Raw genomic sequence first — 21,738 nt, 5'->3', positions numbered from 1 at the left:
ATGTTCATTCTGAAGGAGAATGAACATATCCAAGAGCTGGTTTTTAAAATATAAAAAGTACAGAGTGCTGATTATATTCAACAACATGCTGACAGCGTTAAGTAGCAACATAGCAGAAGATAATTTGTTGAAAATAATGTAGCTTATGTTTCATGTTTGACCTAGTAGAGAAATACAGCATTAAGTAACATTAATTTTACACTTATCTGTCAAATTTCCTACTGTTAAAGACCTTATATGGATTAAAACAATGGTCTATTTAGATGTACACAAATGAGCATGCTGTGATTTTCCGCGTATGCGAGTAATTTGTCATTTGATCTCCTGCTTCTCAGCAGGACTCTCCATCATTTTGTCTGACTGCCGTTTCTCTTGTCCGCTTCCTTTCTTCCACACGCTCTCCTCCTATCCATGTGCCTGTCTGCATTTCCCTCATTCTGTCTATCCATCTGTGTCTATCTAGCTTACAGCCCTGATCCTGCCTGCTCTCCCAGGTTTATGAAATGCGAGCAGCTTAGCAGATGGTGCATATCGTATTCTGGTTGGCTCGGTGTGGGTTTTGTACCACAGACGAAGGCTTATGACGGAAGTGAGCCCTTAGTCGCTTAGACGATCCGACTCGGAGAGCTCAGGTTGTTAGTTCAGGAGAAGAGAACAAGAGCCTTAGATACAGACTGAAATGTGCGTGTAGAAGGTTTGAAGGAGAAATGAGTACGACGAGAAACGAAAATGAAACCAATGCAAGTAGAGGAAATGAAAACTTTCATTTCCACAACTTTTGGAAGCTGTATGCCGTCTATAATACTGGCAGATGCTTCGTTTAAACAAAACATTTAAAATAACAGATAAATGTAAATGTATAAAATCCTACATCAACCAGGAGCCACTAAATCTAGTTCTTAACCTTTATACGTTTCCTGGATCTACAGTAATCAAAAGTTTCATCCCCTTGTGGGGAGACTAGTTCAGTCTCCCCACAAAACCTTTGACAAAACATTGGTTGTGCTAGATAATTAGAATTTAGTCTGTTTTTCTGTCAGAGGACTTTAGATTTTTCTTAAACAAACGCAATCTAAACAACTCCACCAGAAGTGAGGCAGGACTCACCATGATGTAGTGCCTCTGCATCTCCGTCTTCTCACTGGCCAGCTTCTCACATTCCAGCTTCAGGCTGCACAACAAAATTAAATTTTTTATTTCCACCTTATAAAATAGATTATAAATTCCACAGAAGATATTACAGGAGTCTCTCCTATTTAACGTTTTCTTTTTAAGTTATCAAATGATGACTTCTGGATACCGAAGTTTGTCTTGTGGGGATTAAATCAACTTCATAGATGAAATTCTCATCAGAGGTCTGTGTAATGATGTGTGCCCCAATGGGGTACTATGTAACCCACCTGAATGGGTCCAGAAAAAAATACCTGCTTAATTCTCAAATGTTTCAAATTCGCTGCATGTTGACAATAAATTAAAGTAAGAACAACAAGCTCTTCTCATCCGTCTTTGTGTAAATGGTTGTTTGTCCCGTATGTTTCTGCTTTGCCCTGTGATGGGGCAGCGACATGTCCAGGACATGACCTTCCTTTCACCCAATTACTTCCCTGCGTCTATTTCTATGCATGTTTGCATTTGTGGTGCATGTGTAACCGTACCTGTGATACTGAGCCTGGAGGAACTGGAATTCCTCCTTGATTCTGTCCAGGGTTTCCAGGACTGTGAACTTAAAAGACTGGCCAGGCTGCAAGGGGACCTGCACAGGTGAAAGACAAAAAAAAACAAAAAATGAATGGATGACGAACACACACACATCTCTCTCTTTGTGTGTGTGTGTGATAGGCTGTTCGTAAGGAGATTGTAACACCCACTTCATGCTGCACTGGTGAGGAAAGCTGTGTGTGTGTGTGTGTGAGTGCTTGTGCATCTGTGTGGCAAGAGGAGAAAAGAGCCAAGATGAAAGTGAGAGGGAAGGTCACTTCCTCTTCCCACACATCATAAAGCCTTGTCCTCTGCCTCTCTCTCCTCCTCCCCTAATGACCGACTCCTTCCCTCCACTCGCTCCATTCTTTCTTCCTCTTCCCTCTCTCGGTTCTACATTAGCATCCCCTCTACTCTGCCGTGCTGCTAATATATTCAAGCCAACAAGAAGCCGAGAAGGGAAGAAACATCAAATGAATAACTCAAGACAATCACGGCACCATCTCTCACCTGCTAAAAGCTAAAGAAGGCCCAACAAAACAAGCAACTCCCAGGAGGTCCAGCACCACCCGCCATCCGTGTCTCTCTAAAGCGCCGCTGACAGCAGCCCGCCTCCTCCATAGTCTCCATGACGGTGGAGAAACACGGGCGGCGTTGATGCTTTTGATGCTGTGCTTGTTTTCTTTGGAGCTGGAGCGAGCAGAATAGGTTGCTCTCAGAGGACGTGTTTCTATGTTGTCGTTTTTTTTCCCCTCTTCCTTTCTTTTCAGTTTGGTTAATTTTGCTGCCTCGTGAGACTTATAATATTAACTTTCATGTTGACTCTACAAATTTTGTGCATGCAGTTTGCATCACTGTCATGCCTTTTCAAGGCTGGTTTGATTTGTCTTTTTGAAAGGATGCAACAAATATTTTATTTCGAACTGACCATAGTCACATAAATAATAACACCATAAAGACCGTATATTCCTGCTACATTGTGTAGCTCTACTATTCATTAAATGGATAAGAGCTGGTCATTATTCACGTTATTAGTTCCTCATCTTCCTTAGGAGGTAGTAGGAATTAATTTTCTCGATCTCAAAACATATAACTAAACTCTGTTCATAATTAATAATATAAAATACCACATAACCAAGGTGGATTATGTAAATTACCAAGTCCGGTTGAGCAATATTCAAGACAGACAAAGCAATATATTGGAGGTAGTTTGCTGCCACCTACTGGACAAAGGGATGCCAACTCATGCCCAATTGTGCTACTTTGCCAACCAGGCACATGCCGGGGGGGGGGGCGATCAATATTTGCTTTTTTTAATTTTTTTTCTGCTGTTCTACATTAAAGTTTGATGCAGTTCTGCTTTCCTGAATGGACCATCTTCATCTCCACTGCAAGTGTAGCAAACAGGTAACTCTTTTTTTTTATAGATTTACAGTCCACTAAAAGGTTGAATTGTGCCCGTGCCCTTGTTTATATTTTCAACAGTATAATTCTGTAAAGACAAAATATGTCTGGTCTAGCTCTGATTTACATATCTTGCTAAATTGTGGGTTTAAATATTGCAATACTTTCCTATTACAAAATAGAACTGCAGAAAGAAATTACTAATAAAATATCTTACATATGCATTTTTAACTTTCCTGTTTTGAAGATGCGTTGGCACCATCCACTGTGTATCAGCTTATCCTAAATGGCTCCTAAAGACTGGTACAGAATATTGAGTTAATGATGTACAAACTCATCAGTAAAAGTTGCAGTAAAGTTTCAGTGTACTCATTAATAAAAGGTTGTTAAGAACCCAATTCTTGCAGTTGCCTGCCAATAAGATATTCCAGCTGATAGTCAAAAATACCAAAGGTCACAGAGAGCTCTAGTCCCATTTCATAATATTTTGCAGCACCTACTTATCATTAGCCTTTATTTACAGAAGTTAAAGATAAACAAGCTTTCTTAGAGAAGCCCTTTTCTCTTTTACAGTTCAATTAATAATTAATGAAATATTAATTAATGTCATCAAACTAAACATACAGGAGGACAATATTACTGCCGTCAGTCACCCTCATTTATACACTGGTCAATCTGTTAACGGTGGAGAATCAATTTACAGTTAAAGAGAGATTGTTAATCCGCCATTATCGATGGCTAAGCTAACTCATCTGCGCATTTATAGCAGGCTCTGGTGTGGGTAACTAGCTGTAGCATATCAGACAGCCCTGGGGATGTGAGAATGATTGACAGTGCTAAGATCCTCTTCCTGGCTCTGATTGGCTGTTTCTGAGTTAGTAGCGTATTTCTGCAGATGGCAGTAGAACCACAGGGAGGAGGCAGAGGAGTTCACTTTCTTCACAAATTATCAGTTTCATAATATAATGTCAAGACATAGTGACAGTTTTAAAAAATATGAAAAAAAACATATTTTTTATACTGCAGCTTTAAGTCAGGAGAGTCATCTGGTGGATAACATTTCAAGCTACCCCCAGAGTTACCGTGATGCCACATAAGACAATTAAAAGTTTTCTGATAATTCAACATTATGATGGGAAAGCATCTGGTAAAACTCACAGCATCACAACACCACTTAATTCCCCTCAGCTTACAAATATATCCACTGAGCTAACAGAACTGAAGAAATTAAGCCCAGTTAGTGAGGTCTCATTTACTGATAAACCCGAATATAGTTAACTTCCAACATGATTTCATACTTTAGCTGAGCGGGACAATGCCGTCTGTACGCCCCGGCAGGGTGGTTATCGGTTCGCAGCTAAGGCTAAAAGACTGGTGATTTCGGTGGCGGGGTTTCATTAGTTGAGACAAGCACAATTCAATTAGATTTCAATTAGTCCGATGGCGGAGGTCAGAGCCGCCATGGGTTCCCCAGTAATTAATCCGCCGAGCTGAGCCCGAGCTAAACTGAGCTGAGGCAGGCAAAGCAGGGACGTCTAGATGGCTGGATGGACACCATGCACACAAACCCTCTGTCTGTGAGTCTATGGGAAGGAGGGGTGGGCTGGGGCGGGGCGGGGCAGGGTGGAGGGTTAGCGTCTGCCAGTAGATCCCCACTGACCTTGATTCACACCACACACACCCATTCAAGCAAGAAGGGGTGGAGGGAAGGACGAGGGGATAGATACTGATCTAGCACACATAAACACACACACACGGCCATAAGAACATTGAAAAATGCATCAACAAACAAACATGCACCACTGCACATGCACATTCACACTTTAAGCACATGGAAACACACCAAAAACCTCAGAGGGGTGGGGGTGCACGGACGGATTGAAAGGGAGGAAAAGTCAGAGAAGAGATGGATACCCATCTGACAGATGGACGGATGGATGTAGGGAGTGATGGACCAGTCTGACATTCTTTCAGAGGAATGAATGCACAAGCAGAAAGACAGATGATGAAAGAGTAGTGTGGCTGCTGACTGAGAAAGATAGCCAGCCATTCATTCAACTGACACAGAAGGAAGAGGGCGAGGGGATGGAGAGAGCGGGAGAGAAACAGACAGAGAATGTCTTTGCTGTAGTCAACACAGCCTGCTCACCCTGTGCACTGTCCATCGGCCTGTGGTAATACCGCTCCCACCATCTGCCGTCACGCACTTACCAACGGCAACCACGCGAATGCACACGAACAGAGCGCTGCTGGCGGGTTACATCAGCAGCACCAAATCGTATAACAAAGCCCATAGTCACAGATCATGATTATACAAGAGATTTGTGATTTGCAACCGTTGGTGTCAACACGGCAGATTGCATGGTGCTCCGATGAGAGAGATTTTAATTCCTTTCATCAGCTGGACACAAGAAAAAAAAAAAAAACTCAAAAAATTTATCATTTTTAATTTGCAAGTTGTACCTTTCTGAATGAGTTCCATTGACCCAGAGGCAATAAGGCAGTGGGAGTGCAAAAAGGAAATGAAAAATCCCATAAAAAAGAAAAAAAGAAAACTTGGAGAGTTCTTGGGCAGAAAAAAATGCATTTCCCATTCACTCTGAGCTCCATCTTCCAGGATAAAAGACTTGTATCCAGAGTTGGTATTAAATTAGGCCATTTTAAATAATCAAGGGCACCTTCTCATGTATTCAAAACCAATCCATAAGATACATAAGCTACGTGTGCATAGATATGAAGATGTCCAGTATTTACAAAGGTTGAGGTGATGGTAAGTAATGCCATTTGTACATCATAAACAATTGCTGTTTGGTTGCGCTTCATCTCTGTTTTGTGAGAATCAGTCAAGGCACCAGTAAAGATGTCACAAAGGTCCAAGAAAGATCACTCTTCTGCCAAGTGTTTCAGGTGTTGAATGTAAACGATGGTGAATTAGCACTAGGAGGACAAATGTGGTCCAAGAAAATAAGCCTCACACCATCACACTACCACCACCAGCCTGAACACAGCAGGATGGAGCATCTCGTTTACTCCATATTTTAACCCTACCATCTGAATATCAGCACAGATATCAAGACAACATTTTTACAGTCTGCTATCGTCCACCTCTGTTAACCTTGTGTGAATTACACCCTCAGTTTCTTTTGTTCTGGAGTCATCTTCTCCAGCTGTTTCAAGATTTGACGTGTTGCGTTTCTGTGATGATATTTAGTAATCTTTGATTTTAATGTTTGGTTAATTGAACTACTGTTATTGTTCCATCTTCTTGAACCAAGCAGCCCATTCTTCTTTGACATCACCAAGGATTGTTATCTGTGTAAATACCGCCTGCCGTACAGCTTTCCCTTTATTTAAAGTTAATTCCAAACAAAGCCAAGAGAAGGTTGTGTGTGAAAATCCCAGCAGATCAGCAGTTTCTAAAATATTTACCCTGTCTGAGTATTTTAGTGTAGCATCAGCAACTATCCGACATTCAAAGCCACTTAAAATCCACTTTCTCCCACCGTTCTGACGATCGGTTTTAAATTCAGGAAGTTGTCTTCACTTTGTCTAGATCCATAAACAAAATGAGTTGCTGCTGTGTTTCCTCACTGTTCACGTAGCCAGTCAATATGAAGAAACATGTTGAATAAAATAACTTGGGAGTCATTTTGCGTGTGAGGACCAGGATTTCCAGCAACTAGTTATAGGCAGTGGAATTACATAACTCAAACACAAAATAAGAGTGACTTTTTTATGTTAAAATTACAGAGCAAGATGCGTCATAAAATTTGAGAAAATTTGTAAACGTCAGATTTCCAAGTGCAAGTGAATGCATACTGTCGAGCCCCATTCAACAGGTGTCAAAACGTAATGAGAGCAGCACTGTTTGATAATGGGTAAATGAATAAATGGTTGGATAATAGACATTCAGTACGTAGTTCTAGATGTGGGGGTGGAATACAATGACGGGTTACTCATGAATGCAGGTCTAAAGTATTTGATTGTGCCCTTCGCTTAGCAAAGTCTGCAACATATACCGCTGAAGATAAAATTATTCACAGCTCTATGGTATTCTTTTGATTTTACCAGAACATTTCTTCTTTCTGGCATTATATTATTGTTGAGGAGTGCTCCAACCGGAGGTCTGGTTTGAATCTGCAAGGATAAACTGTGAAAGAAGCTAAAGATTAGGGCGATGGGATGAAAGTCTTCTGACCTCAAAGACTTGGAGATCATCACTAAAAATAAATAATCAAAAAAAAAAAAAAACTGAAAAAAAAAAATCTTAAATTTAAGAAACAGATTACTCCACCTCGGTCCAGTGTGGCAGCAGTATTTGCTGATTGCCTCAATTATCTCCAGTCATGCTTCAGGCTTTTGTTCCCATCTATACTTGTGTCTTGCATTTAAATGGAAGTACTTCTCCGTTAGCTGCAGACAGTTTTTCCACGACTGACGGTGGCTTCAGAAACGAGGCTGCAACTGTGAAACAGATGCACATCTGGGAGTTATTGGAAAAGACACGATTCTATCTGTCGGTTTGTCATCTCCGTCAATCTGGTTAGCCCCTGGCACGCTTTCTACCAACACATCAGCATTCACACGGTATAAGATGACATGTCTGAGCAGGGATGTATTCACTCAAGCAAAAACGCCCACAAATTTTCTTTCCCCCCCTCCTTTCTCATGCCCTCTCTGTTGCAGCTCTACCTTGTTTTCTTTTCCTTTCACACTTCTCCCTCTTAGTCTCTTTCCTCTCCTTGTATCGCTCTGAAACAAGCCAAGACGCATTTGGATTCTGTGTATTAAATAATAATTGCATGGTGAAATATTTAGGGGGTAAAAAAAAAGACATGAAAAAATGCCAAGTGAGGAAGAAGAGTGTCAGTACCCCTTGAGCACATGTCTCCAAGTGTGTGCGTCTGCTGATGTGTGCAGCAACGAACATAAGCAACAGCTCATTGATTTAGACTCTGACAGACAGAAGAAAGGCAGAAGAGGCGAATGGGACTCCAAGTCAGCCAACATTTTTTTGAAGCCAAAATAGTGTGAGCACGCTTTCCCTACAATTTCACAAACCATTCAACGGGCTGGATAAGAAAAAAAAAGGGGAGGGGGTTTATCACAATTTAAGAAAGCAAACCCTATTTACAGTTTATGGCTCTCGCTTTCAATGGGCAAATACACGCCAACACTCAGTCATCTAACGTGCCAACAACTACCCAGTAATCCAAAAGTCCAGCAAGGCGGCCGTTAGTTAATGTAGTCAATCTACATGTTACCTAGTTAGTTACCAGTCAGTCAGAAAGCCAGTTACACTGCAGCTCATGACACAAGGCGGCAAACATATTAGGGAATGAGAGTCTGGACTGCATCCAAGCCCTGCTCTGATCATTTCTTTTCACGACAAAGAAAGGACGACAGCAAACAGGATTTGAAGATAAAAAAAATGGCCTGTTTTTAAACGGAGAGAGGACTTACACCAAGCAGCCACCGATATCTGATCAGAACTTCTTGGTTGTTTGTGACTTCTGGCCCGTTCTGTGGACTCTCACAGCGGCTGCATTGTTGTTCCTTGGCTTTTTGCCTCTCTAAAAGGGCTGCCTTTGAAATGCACCGTGAAATTAAATGTAAACAAGACAAGGACAACGGAAAGGAGGGGAGAATGTCATCTCTGGGAGGTGACAGCAAGGCGCTGTGCTATTTACCGCACATGGCTTTCATTACGACCTTAAATGTTGGTGGGAAAAGAAACTGCTTGACACAGCTTTAGAAAGAAGGAGACAAGTACGGTATGTGTGGAAAAAAGGAACTTATAATTGACTTGTCTCAGAAACGCAACACTTGTTTTTAAAATGTAACTTAATTAACTCAGTAAGAAATGGTTAAATACTATTTCTTCAACAACCAAAATATCTGCTTGAGATGCTTTGCTACAGTACAAAATGTTTTCCAACCTTTTTGCAAATTTCAACCCCTACACAGTGATCTTCAACATTTTTCCCCTCTTTATATCAAATTATTTAACTTTCTTTAGATCAAAAGCAATCAAAAGTGAAAATCAAAGTACGTTCGGGAAGGCAAACATTTTATTTTTCTATTTTGTGGTGCAAAGCATAAGCAATTACCATGCTCATCATTTGAAATGCAGCGGGGAGTCAGTATTTCACTGCCTTTCACTGCAGTGCTTCATAAACAAGAGGCAAGAAGAAAGCCATTGTCAAAAGAAAGAACTGCTTGTCATTTGCTTCAGGTCATGTAGGAAACGGAGAAAAATTGTGGAAGAAGGTACTCTTAGATAAGACCTAAACTGATCTTTGAGGCACCGTGTCTTATAAAATTAACACTACGTATCAAAAGACAACACAGCAGATCAAAATCCAATTGACAGTCTGCAGCAAGACCTGAAAGTTGTTGTTGATGTGTGATCTACATGTAATCTGTCTTTTTACACAGAAGAAGAAGAGTAAAATGTTTCAGTTTCAATTCCCACGGTGTTATTTGGAGACGAATAAGAAAACCCCATTTACTGACATAACATCCCAATAACAAACATTAAACATGTAATAAGGCAAAATGTGAAAACACTAAACTGGAAGGCACTTCACGAGAAAAAGTTTTGAATTTCTTCTTCACATGACAAACTTTTCTGAACAGATAAAAGCCTGCAGACCTACAACCAAATGTCTTAGACATGTCAAATAAAGTCTAGTTCAAAAATATTTTCTTTCCAAAAGTTATTTTTGGCAAAAAAAAAAAAAAAAAAAAAAAAGAATTAGGCAATTGTTTTAGGAAGGTGACGATATCGAAAATTGAAAGAAACCTTTCATTCAACAGCATAGCTCCTTACGGTGTATATCATTTATTGATTCATAAACACATATTGTCAACAGGGCTGTGGGTGTGATCTGAATTTATCCACAATGCACTCATCGACACACACGCAGGGCGTGGCAGACTACCGAGGCTTGCACATTCGCACTAACAGTTGAGTTCAACGCAGGACATTATTTATTGTCGTTGATGGCACACAGAGTACATACCCACACAAATCACTGCTGATTTCCCTTCACCTTGCACTCTCGATTACACGCACACAAACTAACGGCTGCATGCACACACATGCTACTCTAAAGAAATATATGTGCGTACTAAAAAGTTTGCACAATATTAAGGACCTGTAACAACGACACATGCAACAGATGCTGGTCCAGAAGAACCAAGAGCCTTAAAAATCCTTTTAGAACAATTAAAGTCTAATACTGTATGCAAGTAAGATGCCACTACTGTTTCATCCACAGCAAAGTCCATCAAATTTCGTTTTTGATGGACATTTGATGCAGCATTTCCAGTAATGAAAGATGCTGCATGATTATAACATAAAGGGAGCTGCATAGTAACACACCGACTGCAGCACTTTACACTTCACAGAGAATGTGCACACATAAAACCCAAGTGAACTTTGCAATTAATATTTACCCACATCTAAGCTAATTCAAATATTTATATGCTCACAAAGCACTAAGGGGGCAGAGACATAAAAGAAAAATCACAGAAAAATTAAACAAGAACACACCTCACACAAACGCACACACTCAATGTTCAGATAACGCTCTCCACAAAAAATCCAGGGGAACCAATTACAACTCCACACTCCTCACAACCCAGCTCTCAGTTTTAACTCTATACCACCAGAGAGTGAAGACGGACCAGCTTCTCTTTTAAGTAAAAGTCGACCTCTGGATGCTCAAGTCACTGATTCTGAGCAACGTCTGCAGTTCTGAAAGAACACTGGTGACGTCCTGAAAACATTATTTGGACCTAACAGAACCAGATCAGTTTCAGATTTTGGCAGAGTACAACTGGCTCGTCAGTTCAGTTATACTTAAATTTAAGATAGATAAAGAAAATAGAAGATTCGCAATGTATCACAACATCTTACAAGGCTGCATAATCTTTGAAAAAACAATTGCAATGGTATTGTTGAATATCGCCATGACAATAACAGTTAAGACTAACATGAATTTTCCTGACTCTTTCGTCATTAAAACTTCCCCTCCATATGCATGAGCTTTACAATCTCAGCCACTATAAATGTACATATGTTGTTTATCAAGGGCAGCTACAGACCATCCAACTGGTCAAACATATTCCTGGCATGCAGAGTGTGAATGCATCACACTTGAAATACGATAGCCAACCGAATACTGTATCAAAGCAGTCAGAAAGAGTTAGAAAGGTTTTAACCGAATATACTGTGCAGCTGTGCCTCTTGCCTACTCACTGCCGACGTGTGATGATCTGGACTTAGTGCATATAGAACTAAACATGCAGACACATCTCAACATAAGCTTTCTGTTTTAATAGTTTCGTCACAGACTGAGGCTTGTAAAGATGCATTCAGCTTACAAGATGAGAAGAACAATGACAAGGAGCTAATAGAATTTTTCTTTTTTTCAGAAAATTAAGGCTTTGTTTTTTTGTTTTTTTTTATTACAGATAGACATAAATTTTAAACTATTTATGTCTTGTAGAAAACACAACTCAACCTGGGCATCCACCTGCTCAATCATAGCATCCAGGTGTGATTAAACCACTAAACATTGAATTGTTGGCTCCAAATAATTAACTTATTTAACCATGATACGCTATTTAGCAAAGTCACAAGCTAATAGTAATTGTAAAGAACCAGAGGCTGTTGACAAGTAGAAATAATCTAATATTTTCAACATTACAGCTTAGATTTGTTCAAGAATTGTTATTTTATGGAAGTTGTTTACTCCATAATGCAAAATTGTTTAACAAACCAGAAAGTCTCCTAATCTGATAAAGACCATTAAGTGCTACATTCACATAAATCTTATGTTGATGCACAATACCAGTTGAGCAACTGAAAGAGTTTAAATACGAAGCTGATATTTTATAAAGCTTGTTGCCATTATTATACAAAATTTTTCTTTCTCAGACTTTATGTTGTAACGTTATGACTGTTGAAAGTGTGACCTCTAACGTGTCAATACATGAACACAGTGGTAGTGAGAGGATTTAAATCATTTTAGTGAGTTATGGAATTGCTCTGTTGGTTTTTGGTTGACTTAAGGAATGAAAAACACCATTAAAGGCAAACTGTAAAAACACAAAGAGTTATAAAATGTGCTTGTTAATGGGATCCTGGGAGGTCAAGTTCAGTGTTTGCATGTAACCATCTAATTGTCTACGACCATAATTGGAAAGAGACAGAAGGAAATAACAGAGAGCTCAGAAAATTAGAAGGCAAGAGAAACATCAGTGCCATAATTTTAAAGTGACTTAAATTGATAATTTACTGCATTTATACTTGCATATAGCAATTTGTATGAAAAAATGAACTAACACAAATATGTTCTCTGCTTCTTTACATATATCTGCAGATTATATTTCATGGAAACACAAAAAAAGGTATACTGGCCAAGGACAACTGCAGAAAAAGTTGGGAGAAAAAAACCCAATGAAGAAATACAAAGTAGGGACAGAAAGGGAGAGATGGGGGTCTATCGATCTGTTGGAGTTGGCTCAGTCTGAGACTGAACTTTATCACAAACGCAGAGCATCTCAGCAGGAAGCTCTCTGATACCCCCTCTAAAGCGGAGAACAGAGGAATGTTCACACACGTTTCTTCATTCATTTTCATTTCACTTTCCACCTCCAGCAGTGCTTTTTGAAGGAACCCTTTCCATCTTTTATTTCTTTTTTAGCTCTTTTCTTGGCTCTTAAAACATTTTTGCTTTCTTGCTTTGTTTTCCACCTCTCCCAGTTTCCCTGCAACTTTTCCAGCAGCTGGCTTATTAGCATTCTCTGTGTACATATAATTGATTCCTCATGCCGTCCTCTTGTGAAAATGTCATTCATAATTCTATGTGATAGCTGGCTGGCTGGCTTATTGGTTTGCTGTTTGGCTGGCTGGCTGGCTGTGAGGCAAAGTGGCCAGTGACCCATTTGTAGCAGATATAAAGAGACTGACAACCAAATCTGATTATAGCAGCAAGATCAAGGCCTCTGTAAAACAACTGGCCTACGCTAGACTCAGTCTAAGCTGTAACTCATCTGCTGTGACTTTTTGGTTTTCCAACCTATATTTTTCCATATCGTTAAGGTCTTTATGTTGTTTGAGGGCCAAGATGAAGAAGGGAACAGGCTTTACAGATACATCGCTGTTGAAGTATGTATGCAATGTCCTGAAAATGTGCAGCCCCCTTCCACCAATAACTAGAGTCCAAAGCAACAAACTGCATCAGGAACGCAGCAGGCATCTACATTAAAATGCAATAGAAGCCTCATCGTGGTGCAGGAACGCTCTTTTCCTACTGGAGGCTGCAAAAGACCCAAGACAGAGGTGGAAGATCACCTTCCAGGAAGATCATAATCCCAAACTTTCAGCCAGAGCTGCAGTGGAATGGTTCAGATCAAATCCTAGTCAAGCATTAGAGCAGCCCAGTCCAAGTTTATACCTAAACTCAACAGAATATGCAGCAAGACATGAAAACTGATATTCAGATTTGCCCTCCTAATATAACTGGGTTTGAGTTTAAGCAATTCCAGCCAGCAGATGTGAAGTCCAGACACAACCCAAGAGACTTTTGGTTTTAATTGCAGAGAAAGGTGGTCCTATAAAGTGCTGACCCATAGAGCTGAATACAAATATGTGCAAAATTTCTCTGAATTTTTCTTAGTGAAAAAATTTAAAACCATAAATCATTTACATTCCACTACATGATTAAATGCCAGAAGTTCAAGAGGGAACATCACTTTTGCAAATCCTGTATATTCAAAATCATCTAAAGGTAACTAGGTCTGTTCAATTTTAGGAAAATATGCAAGAGCACTATTGGGATAATTATATCACTTCAATTGAAATAAAATTGCCCTCAATTTAATAAATGTTTCCCCTCGTTCTCAACCTTTCCTCACTATTTTCCATGAGATTAACCAATTTGGCCACTGAAAACTATATCAGGGTTTGAGCATCAAGGGCAGTGAAAGTCCATCCAATGGAACAAATATAATGTTGGCTCGTAGAGCATTCATGCATGTCACTGGAAATGTAATGGCCAACCAAATAACCAATTGTGGTGTTGCACACATTGCTGTTAGGCTGACTGCTGACAGAAATGTTTTGCAACTCAAAGACAATGGAAATGAACTGATGAAACACTGCTGGTCGGCTCCTACACACATGCACATATACGTTACTGCAGCCAGATGTGCTGTGACACGCATCTTCACAAACACACACTTCCAGGCTGAAACACACGCAGAGATGAATAAACAATAATTAGCACATGGATAAAAAACGCAACCCGAGAAGAGCAGGTTTAGTTGTATACCACCTATGCAGCCAATCAACGACAAGATCCCAGAGAGACCTGGCTGTGGCCGACAGAGAGGGAGGTGTCATGAGTGTGTGGGTGTGTGCATATCGGGGAAACTCTCAGCCCAAACACCCGATGTCTCTCTCCTCATGTTACAGTGCAGTCAATTTAACTACACAAGTGAGTCAGGCTGAAACAAACAGAAGGACTGTGAGATGCAGACATGGTGAGGTCAATAATCCAAAAGCAGGAGGAAAACCCAGCAAGGAAGTTTTTAAGTAGCGAGGTTTGAGGTGATTTTAGTGTGGGAGCACGAAAATCCAAGAGGGACAATGGCGATAAAAGCGAATGTGACAAATTAAAAGCCACAGACAGATTGGAGCTGAGAAAGACACTCACAAAAAGTGAAGCAGACAGGAAATAGAGACATGAGGGTGAACTTACCGGATGCCTGCCCTGAGGGTACATGATCCCAGGAGAGGAGAGGCTTCCAGTCCGTTTGATGGCCAGGTTACTCCCCTGGCCCTCCAGTCCTCTGCCCTCCACCTGGTTACACCGACCCACACACAGTCACACACAAACCAGACTCTCAAACACTCGGGGAGAGCCGACTCTGCTCCTTCGCTGGGTTCTCTCGTCCTTGTTGCTCTCTGTCCTTATCTTCTAACGCAAATTCCCACTGACACTCAGCAGAAGAACCCTCGCTCCGTCGGCTCGTTCATCCAACAGGGTCATAATAAAACGGAGCACCAGATTTTGCCTCCTTCCTCCTCCTTAGCCTTTCCCTAGTGAAACCCAAGTCACAGTTTCTCCTCCTCTTTTTCTCCTCCTCGTCTGCCTTACAGTGTCTGTCCCCCTTTTTTTTCCTCAGCTTGTGATCAGTCCAGGTCCACACGTACTGACATGAGAGAGAGAATTCAGTCCATGCAAGCTCCTCTCTTATACTTCTCCTCCTCCTCTTCCCACTCTTCTTGTGGCTTGTCCTTGTGCCCTTTCACCCAGCAGTCCAATGGCAAAACACACAAACATAAACACTCAGCTGAACCAAATAGTCCCCTTCTCTTATTTTTCCTCCTCTTCACCCTGTCTCTCTGACACACTAAAGCCTTGACTGCTGCAGCAGAAATAAGGAGAGGAAGAAGGAGGAGGAGGTGGTGGTTTTGGGTAGGGAGGAGAGAGTGAGAGCTTTGTTTTTAATCTAAATGTGGAAAAAAAAAAACGCAAGAGGAAAGCAGGAAAGAACAGCAGGTCAGTGGAGGATCCAGCGGGCTTTTCAGCAGCAAGCCCTAGACTGTAATATATTGTGCCTGTTGGCTTCAACACAAACAGGACAGGCTGCTAAAGCTTCTCTTAAGGTGGAACCGAGTAGATAGAGACACACAGTCACACACACAGAGAGAGAGAGAGAGAGGACGGAGAGAGAGAGGAGGCGAGAGATGGATTCATTTTCAATTGTGGTCAGATACACAAAGCAATCAGTCAAGCACAAAGACTCGGGCTCAAACAGATATGGATCGAGATACAAACACACAAATGCTCAGACGTGCATATGCAAATTCATGACAGCTAAGGAAACACATGCATACACACACACACACACACGTATACATAACAGTCAGGCAGAGTGATAAGTTTATTAGTCAGTTCACACCTTGCAAGAACATTTGTGCGAGATGATCGGACAGTAATCCAGTCATGCTTAATTGCACAGTAATCCAGCCAAAACCCATTCACGTTGCACCAAAGACTGCTGGTGAAATGATCTCTCAAATCTGATCTCCATCGGATTACACAGATCTTTCAAACTTTTTCACATTCGGTCATCACATCAGAACCACAAACTTCAGTGTACTGGGATTTTATGAAGCAAACCAACAAAGGCGGCCACACAACTGACCAGTTTTAGAAAAAAAAAATGGCTTTTAGTGTTTTGTTCATGAATAAGAAAATGTAAAAGCCGAGGTCTGTACTTGTGTCCACCCCCCAAATTACCTATTTATTAAACACTAAAATATTAAGCTTACAAGCCAGACAAGGAGAGCATAACAAACAAAAGAAGAAGCCAATGTGAACACCGGAGGAGCAGCAGATATTCAGAGGTCAGATAATCTGCTGACACAACAACCAGTGATCCACCTGTACAATCAATCATGCTTGAGACACAGCAATCATCCAATCATCATTTAGAGTCAAATAATTTTTTTCTGGCTTGTGGTCAAAACTACATATGTGGCAGAAAAATAGCTCCTCGAAAAACCAACCCTACAAGGAAACAGAGGCAGCATCATGAAGGGGATTATTTTCTTCAGGATTAACATGCAGGTAATCAGAGTTATTTAATTTATTTCTTCTGGCTTCCACCCTGTATTAATAGAAACAGAGAAGATGAAGGCACCAGTATTCATACCAGCGGAAGTGGGAAAAGGTAATATTGTTCACCAACCAAAGACTTGTCCAAGCCTCAAACTGACAGCAACAACTCAAACAAACTGAATTGCCAGTTTTATCCGTTTTTATGACAGCTGGCATTTAATCCTTGAAAAATTATCCAACACAACCAGATCCAACATGGTGTAAGACAATGCCTTTATAATTTTGTTAATTTTTATCACTCTTATGCTAAACCTGGTGCTACTGCCACCCAGAAACAACTCAATTGTATTGTTTCAGCATGAATACCATCATTTCCTCCTATAATTTTTATGATAGTAAGCTCACCTCATAATTAAGTATGCATCATGTGCACAGCTTGGTTCAACATGCAGTATCCAAATCGAAACATACTTCAATAAAATCCATGTTCCAAATATCAATGGTTTCAGATCTAATTTGTAAATACGTCCAGTACAGATTGTTTTTTTCTTGTCAAGTGGGGAAAAAAAAAAGAAAAAAAAAGTTTTTTCGGTTAAACAAAACCTTTCAAACTGGAATGAATTCACTGGAAAAAAAATGGAAAAAAAACCTTTTCAAGCCGTTTTTTTTATTTTTAAAACTAGAAGCTGTCAAACTAATTTTAACATCTATCAGGGGAATGTGCCACCAACAGACACTTTAACAAAGGAATGCTATAAAAAATGTGGACGGAGATATGACTTTTAGGTCCAGCATTGTGAGGGGATATTTGTCATCACTGTAAGTGCTGCAATGGAGGAATGCCTGTTTACTGCCAGGGATGTAATCAGAATCAGTAGGTCGAGTATCTCAAGGATTACTGCTGTAACACTCCAGAAATATCTCCGCCACAGCAGGATAAAAATGTCTGCCTGCCTGCTTCTGAGTGCTGGATCTGAAGCAAATGTTATTTACAGGAGCTCCCAGAATGGACCTGTACCTACTAAGACCTGATATTTAAAGACTTTCCTCGTACACAATACCGGGCTGTCCCAGACATCTTTTGGCACTGCTTATAATCAGTTTATCCAGGGCAGCTCTGCCTTTGAACTTGATCAGACAGCCATTAATCCGACACCGTAGACTCGGGCGCAGTCGGTCCTGGCATCCGTGGAGGATTTCCAGTAAGACAGAAACTGCATTTGATAACTAGAGGGTGAGGCAAAGGACAGGTCCAAAGCCTCAATTAGGGACACATACAGACATCCTATTATACCCAACACAACAGTTCCTTTTGGGAGAGCCTAATGCCTTTTTTATCCAAATCCCCCCTGAAAGTCACTGTCAAGTTTGCTCTGTTGTTTCTGATATTAGGCTTATGTGTGTAAAAGTGTTTGTGTTCTGCACATATTTTAAGTAAGATGGTAATTATTGAAATACATTGCTTTGATATTCAAAATCAAACTTTAAAAGCAGCTTGTTGGTGGGGTGTTTTTTGGGGGCTTTGGGTAGTTTGAGGACATGTTCTGAAAACAACTATTACTTTATCTTAAAAAAGAAATGCTTTTTTGATGATCTAAAAAGAAAGGCTTTTTTGTTTTACTGAAATTGGATCCTATGCCATTTCTTTATGCAGGTTTGAAATAATTAGAAATCTAACTTTCAGAAAGAAAACTCTTTTAAAACAAGTATTTGGAAATGGAAACAAACCTAACAAAGAAGACTATGATGTGTAGAAAATATTGGGAAGGTATTCAGAGAAATGTTTTAAACGGCTGACATCAATAATGTCTCTTGGCCATGTTCTGTGTGGCAAAAGGTATTTTCTCACCTTCTTAACAAACCAGAATTTAGATGAACTCTAGTTTCATTTAACTTCTTTTGGACAATTGTAACAAATTGCTTCCAGTCTCAATGTAGCGAAAAACTCTGTTCATGGATATACAACACATGCCAAGGATTATAATGGAAGTACTTTGCTGCTCTCTAGTGGTCAAAGTGTGAATGACACTTGTCTTTGCTTTTTCAGAAATAAACTGTTTCTAAACTGTATCCAAAATATTGTGGTGATATACGTGAAGGGTTTATTGAGAAACATCAGCATCAATAAAAGAATCCACTCCTGACTGGACAATATGTTCAATTTTGCCCAAATGTCATTCATTTACAATCACACTTACATTGATTATAAACCTACTGTATGAGCTTCATTTATATTAAAATATTCTACCTTATCCAGCATCTGCTCACCAGTCAAAACAAAATAAACTCATGCATTAAGGGGTCAATCAGCAGTGAAGCAAATGAATAGTGAATTTGGGATCCAACATGTACAAAGCAAACTGTAACCCTTGAATAAGCAAGTCTGCTTTGCATATGCCATCATCAACCATCAACACACCTAAAATCCATTTGAAGCTGTTATTATGGGACTCTAAAGGCATAACAGCTTATTACAGATTCAGCAGGAAGCTCACCGGTTGAAACTAGCAACACAGATCGTGCTCTCAAGAATCCACTTCCCAAAGCTGCTCAGGTTTGAAAAAGAAACCCTCTGACTCTAAACGTCACTTTGTTGTGACAAATCATGGTTGTGTATCTTAACATTTGTTTTCTGCTGCATGATGGGAGAAGATTACCAGTCGATAAAAATGTTCTGTTCTTACTACCATTTTACAACGAAACTTTATGCCTGGCTATTTAATTAGAATGCCAAGAAACAAAAACACCCACACATTCGACTCTGTAAGCAACCAAGAGCAAACGCCTCCACCCTCATTCATCACAGGCTAGGGGACACACTGCTGACCAAGGAGTCCCTTCTGATCGCTATAGGCATCTCCTCTTGTGTTTACTAGTCAGAAGATGCAGCAGTAGTTGCTCCCCTCCAAAACCAATTTGGAGCATTTGAACAAAGTTACCGAGTCGCTAATTGTCAGAAACAGTGAAACATAATTTTGCTTTAATGATAATTGTACCTTGACATCAACATACCAAGATATTTCAAATCAAAATAAACTTCTATCCCCGTCTAGAATATTGTAAGCTTTACACCATGTCTCATTTTGAAGTAAGCAAGAAGTAGTTTTGAAGTAGGTGTTTGGTTTTATGATAAACTGGACTAATGAAAAGTGCTGATAAGACCGGCTGACAACATTTAGTCAGACAAGCATCGAAGAACCAATTCAAAGCAATTGTGTGGTTGCATTTTGTGTAAGTTAACTTCTCGTTTTAAACAAATCTAAATTTTGAATCATTAGAATCAGATTTATGACATATGTTGTATATTTTCTGTGCAAGAACAACAACAAAAAATATTGTGTTCCAAAATGCAGTAACAAGTTTTCACTGCAAATTAAACACAGAATGAAAAAGCAGCCAAGGTGAAAATCTTACACAGCAAACAACAACCCTCTCTCCAAAATCTACATGCATAGATACCCTTCCATCCCAATTACTCACACACAAAACAAGCATTCTCTTTTATAGTTCCTGCATTGCTGGAGGTCAGACATTGAAAAGACTCAAAAGATTGAACTTCAAAAAGAAAGACACAATCCGGCCAGCGTTCAAACCAAGAGACGTCGTGCTGGGAGGCAACAGTGAAAACATTAGAAACCACTTGGCAGATTGCCACTAAACGTAGTGAGGAAATTTCTACCTCCCCGATGATGAATGACAGCCATCCTTTCTTTATACTTTCTCCTTTGTCTTCCCTTTGAGTGTGTCTAACATATTTAAAATAAAGACAGCCGTTCAATGACGCTCCAAAAACCACAGACACCACAACCGTTCCCCATGTAGCTCTTTGCACTAATCAGTATTATCCAATTGTCTAGAATGGATTATGCAGGTAATTATTCCCCCGACTCTTTACACCGGGTTTCAGAGAGGCAGATGGGCAGGCATACAAACTCAGACCGATCCATCAGCACAGTTGTGATAAGACGCAGGTTCAAAGCCAGGATTTAGATTTCCTGAAAATCACCAACAATGCTGCAACACTCTTTAACATGATTCCATGGCAACGTAGATTGGATCATTGAGCTGTGGTTGATAATATGAACACGCAAGCAGGAACAAGGTGGAAGGTAACACTGCCAGACCTACTGAACTAAAACAAAAAAAGAAAAAAACCATAAATTTATAATTCCCTATCATCTACAATAAAGCTACAATTAACTTTAATAAAAATATGTTACAAACCCGTGACAGCATAGCATGAGAAAGATCTGTGAAAACAATCGCGCTCTGCGATGGTCCTACTGACTTCTACATACACCGCTCTTAAACAACCAATCAGAGCCAGAAGAAAGGCCTTAGCGCTGTCAAGCTCACTCATCTACACTCTGGGTAAGCAATGCACAAATTCAAGATGTCTGCTGCAGCTGTGCTAATGGCAAAGAAACAAAATACTGTTACAGGAAAAACTTATTATCCATTATCGTCAGTGGACGTGGTAACTAGCCAGAGCCTTCACACTGGGCTCCCCTAGCAGAGAGCAAAGGGAAAGGTATGAGCAGCGTGTACGCCAGTGTGATTGACAGGGCTGAGACCTTCCACCTGGCTCTGATTGGTTGATTCTGACTGGGCGCGATGGCAGTAAGGTAGAAGGCAGAGGAGCTTGATTTTTCAAGATTATATGTCTCGTATGGCAACATGGTGGCAGTTTGAACAAATATCTAGAAACATTTTTATAAAACCTGCATAGTTCAGCGTTTCAAATAATTCAGTATATAATGGAAATACAGCAAAAGTAAAGCTGGCCCAGAAGTAGAACTACATTACGCTAAAGTTTGTCATTAACTAACCATTAGACTCACCTGTGGCATGTTGAAGCGTTGACGTTCATATGGGACCAGTAAGACTGCATCTGAAAAGAGTAAGAGCCGTCAAGATTACTTACTGTATCACAACTACAGAGAACTATTATACAAGACTGTGGTTGAAACACAAATATTTGGTCAAAATAAAG

General features: G+C 40.1%; 1 protein-coding gene across 5 annotated transcripts in view; it reads right to left on the bottom strand.

Annotated features, from left to right (window-relative positions):
* Window positions 1-21,738, bottom strand: part of tle2b (TLE family member 2, transcriptional corepressor b) — a 101,890-nt gene that overhangs the window by 66,228 nt on the left and 13,924 nt on the right. For 2 of the 5 annotated variants that reach the window (XM_017304388.2, XM_008406949.3), the window contains exons 2-4: window positions 21,587-21,636; window positions 1,656-1,753; window positions 1,108-1,171 (exon numbers count right to left, since the gene is read on the bottom strand). In XM_017304388.2, coding sequence (XP_017159877.1) covers window positions 1,108-1,171; window positions 1,656-1,753; window positions 21,587-21,595 — 171 coding nt within the window. In that variant the 5' untranslated portion in view covers window positions 21,596-21,636. Of the gene's footprint in view, window positions 1-1,107; window positions 1,172-1,655; window positions 1,754-14,876; window positions 15,782-21,586; window positions 21,637-21,738 lie in introns of those variants that run through there. The other 3 variants (XM_008406950.3, XM_081606437.1, XM_008406948.3) reach the window with 3 other exon arrangements.

This window comes from Poecilia reticulata, chromosome 4 (genome assembly GCF_904066995.2).
Source record: "Poecilia reticulata chromosome 4, P_reticulata-male-v2, whole genome shotgun sequence".
Classification (NCBI taxonomy): Eukaryota; Metazoa; Chordata; class Actinopteri; order Cyprinodontiformes; family Poeciliidae; genus Poecilia; species Poecilia reticulata.
This window is presented reverse-complemented; position numbering and strand designations above follow the sequence as displayed.